Source organism: Corticium candelabrum, chromosome 8 (assembly GCF_963422355.1).
Source record: "Corticium candelabrum chromosome 8, ooCorCand1.1, whole genome shotgun sequence".
Classification (NCBI taxonomy): Eukaryota; Metazoa; Porifera; class Homoscleromorpha; order Homosclerophorida; family Plakinidae; genus Corticium; species Corticium candelabrum.
Window position 1 is genome coordinate 6,221,187 of NC_085092.1, and position 2,500 is coordinate 6,223,686.

Below are 2,500 nucleotides of genomic sequence, written 5' to 3' on the forward strand. Positions count from 1 at the left end.
TCTGGCGTAACACAATGTCGCAGTATCCGTGTAGCAATTAAAGGGTAACTGCAACACAAAAATCAAAAAAATTTATGTTGGAATTGATAGTTCTAGTTGCATACATGACAGGAAAAATAGTTTTAGATTTTTAATTAAGTTAATTAAGTCTTTGCTGAGATATAGCAGGTCAAAGTTGCTTCCAGTTCTTCAAGTTCCAGTAGCGCATTATAACGGGCATGGTGTAGTGTACACGTCTCAAAGGGGAGACTCCAGGCTAACAAAGGAATCTGTGGTGAAAGAATGGTTCGGTGTTGCGTGGCTGCAGGATGCACCAATTCGCACAAGTCATATGCAATCGTGTTTCCGAAGATCTCCAAGCTAAGAAAAGAGTGGGAATCGCAAGTACGGAGGGCAATTGCAGAGGTGTTTGTGTCGTCCGGGTGACTACTACTGAGTACGACGCGTCCTACTTAGTGAACAGGAGTATGTAGTAGCCACTTTCAGTCTGATTGCTTCGAGAGATATACGTACAGGCAGGTCTATTCAAGAGCTTAGTCTGGGTTGTAGCAGAGCAAAATCGAGGCCACTATTTTTCATCTACCTGCATGCCTCCACACTTCAAGATTACAGCACTCCACAAAAGAGAAGGAGAGCCGCATTTGAGAAGCGGGAAAATGAGGTTAAGTTAAGGAAGAATCTCGCGTAGGACTAAAACTACTGCAAATTGCTAGGAGAGGTCAGGCTCTTGATGACTATGATAGATATAGACTGATAGATATAGTTTGCGTCTACGTGCTTGATCCTTATGTGTAGTGAATGCAGTCGTATGCGTTACAGTATACTGTACAGTGAAGTCAAACCTTGTGTCAACGTGAATTCAATGTACAACCTTCAACTCATTTTGTTCTCTTTCTCACAGCAATAGAGTTTTGCACGAACTCACCAGTACACTGTGCCACTATTGTCACTAGTATTTGACATTATTATTGTGTCATTATTTGAGACAATCTCAAATACGTTTTGACAGCACACGCACTCCACACGAGTACGTATCTATCATCTCACAACGACCGCAGTGATGGCTGTTTACTTACTCGGATGTGCATCAATTACGTTTGCTACTCCTACTTCTACTTGCGATGGTGACAGGCTATTGGGTAGCCTGTCCTCTTCCTCGTCCGCTTCCAAGACAGCAGGTGATGTCAAAGCTTTGAGACACTGACGCTGAACTCGAACCTGTGTGGTCTAATCACTATATAATGGCTCCCAGCAGATCTTTTTCATCCTGCGATCGCATGACGGAACGTTATCATCACGTAAAAACCTCCAGAGGGCTCTTCAGAAGAATAACTGTTGCTGCCGTCGCCTCTACTCTAGCAGCATTGCCTTGGATAAGAAGATGTAGTCATTTTTACAGGCTGCTGGCTAGACAGGCGCACACGAGTCTCCCCTCTGTGATCTCACACTACACCACGCCCATTATAATGCGTTACCGGAATTTGAAGAACTGGAAGCAACTTTGACCTGCTATATCTCAGCGAAGACTTAACTTAAAAATCTAAAACTATTTTACCTGTCATGTATGCAACTAGAACCATCAATTTCCAACATAAAAGAATTTTTGATTTTTGCATTGCAGTTACCCTTTAAATTATGATAGCCATGTAGCAATAGCAGTGTAGCAGGTTGAAGCATAATGTGTCTAGTGGCAGCATGAGTAGCTTATAAACTGTAGCAAATTGTAGCATAACTATTTATGTATAAAAAATTTATTTATATAATTATATTAATTTACATATAAAAATTAATTTTTATATATTTATGTTTTTTATAATTTATATATAATAATAAATTTTAATGTTATTGTTCCACCTTATCTCATTATATCAACATAACAGTAAGCAACTCATTATGATTGACTGCAGACGTATGCAGAGCAGATGGTGGCTCGTGGCTCAGTGCAGTTTGCTATTGGCAATGTTGCTGTTGATAAGAAACTCGGTGAGCTGAAGTTTCGTTTGTCATTTCTGTGTTTGTTGCTCAACGTTTGTGTGTGTGTTTTGGACAAAGCTGTTGCAACGTTGCTTGTGAATGCCGAGAGATACGATGAGGCTATTGTCATGTTTACGGCGTTGATCAAGGTGCAGTTGATGTGATGTGTTTGCATTGGAAGTTTGATGTTGTTTGTCAGTTTTTATGTTTATTGTTGGTCACTTTATTTGTTTATCTTGTTTTGCTGTCTGTCTGCCTGTGTGTGTGTGTGTGTGTGTGTGTGTGTGTGTCTGTTTGTTTGTCTGTTTGTCTGTCTGTGTGTCTGTGTATCTTGTCTGTTTGTGTGTCTGTCTGTCTTCTCTGTCTGTGTATCTTGTCTGTCTGTCTGTCGGTGTGTCTGTCTGTGTATCTTGTCTGTCTGTCTGTCAATCACATATATTTGAACTTTATCTATGATACATTTTGCAATGCAGGGTACTATGTACTGTCCAACTATTAGTAGTGTTCATCAACTGAACTAAGCTAA

The 2,500-nt window shown here is 40.2% G+C and overlaps 1 protein-coding gene across 1 annotated transcript in view; it reads left to right on the forward strand.

The window, feature by feature from the left end:
• The window catches only part of LOC134182957 (tetratricopeptide repeat protein 13-like), a 24,666-nt gene that overhangs the window by 735 nt on the left and 21,431 nt on the right, over window positions 1-2,500 (forward strand). Inside the window, exons 2-3 of the mRNA XM_062650400.1 lie at window positions 1,908-1,983; window positions 2,053-2,123. Coding sequence (XP_062506384.1) covers window positions 1,908-1,983; window positions 2,053-2,123 — 147 coding nt within the window. The remainder of the gene's footprint in view (window positions 1-1,907; window positions 1,984-2,052; window positions 2,124-2,500) is intronic.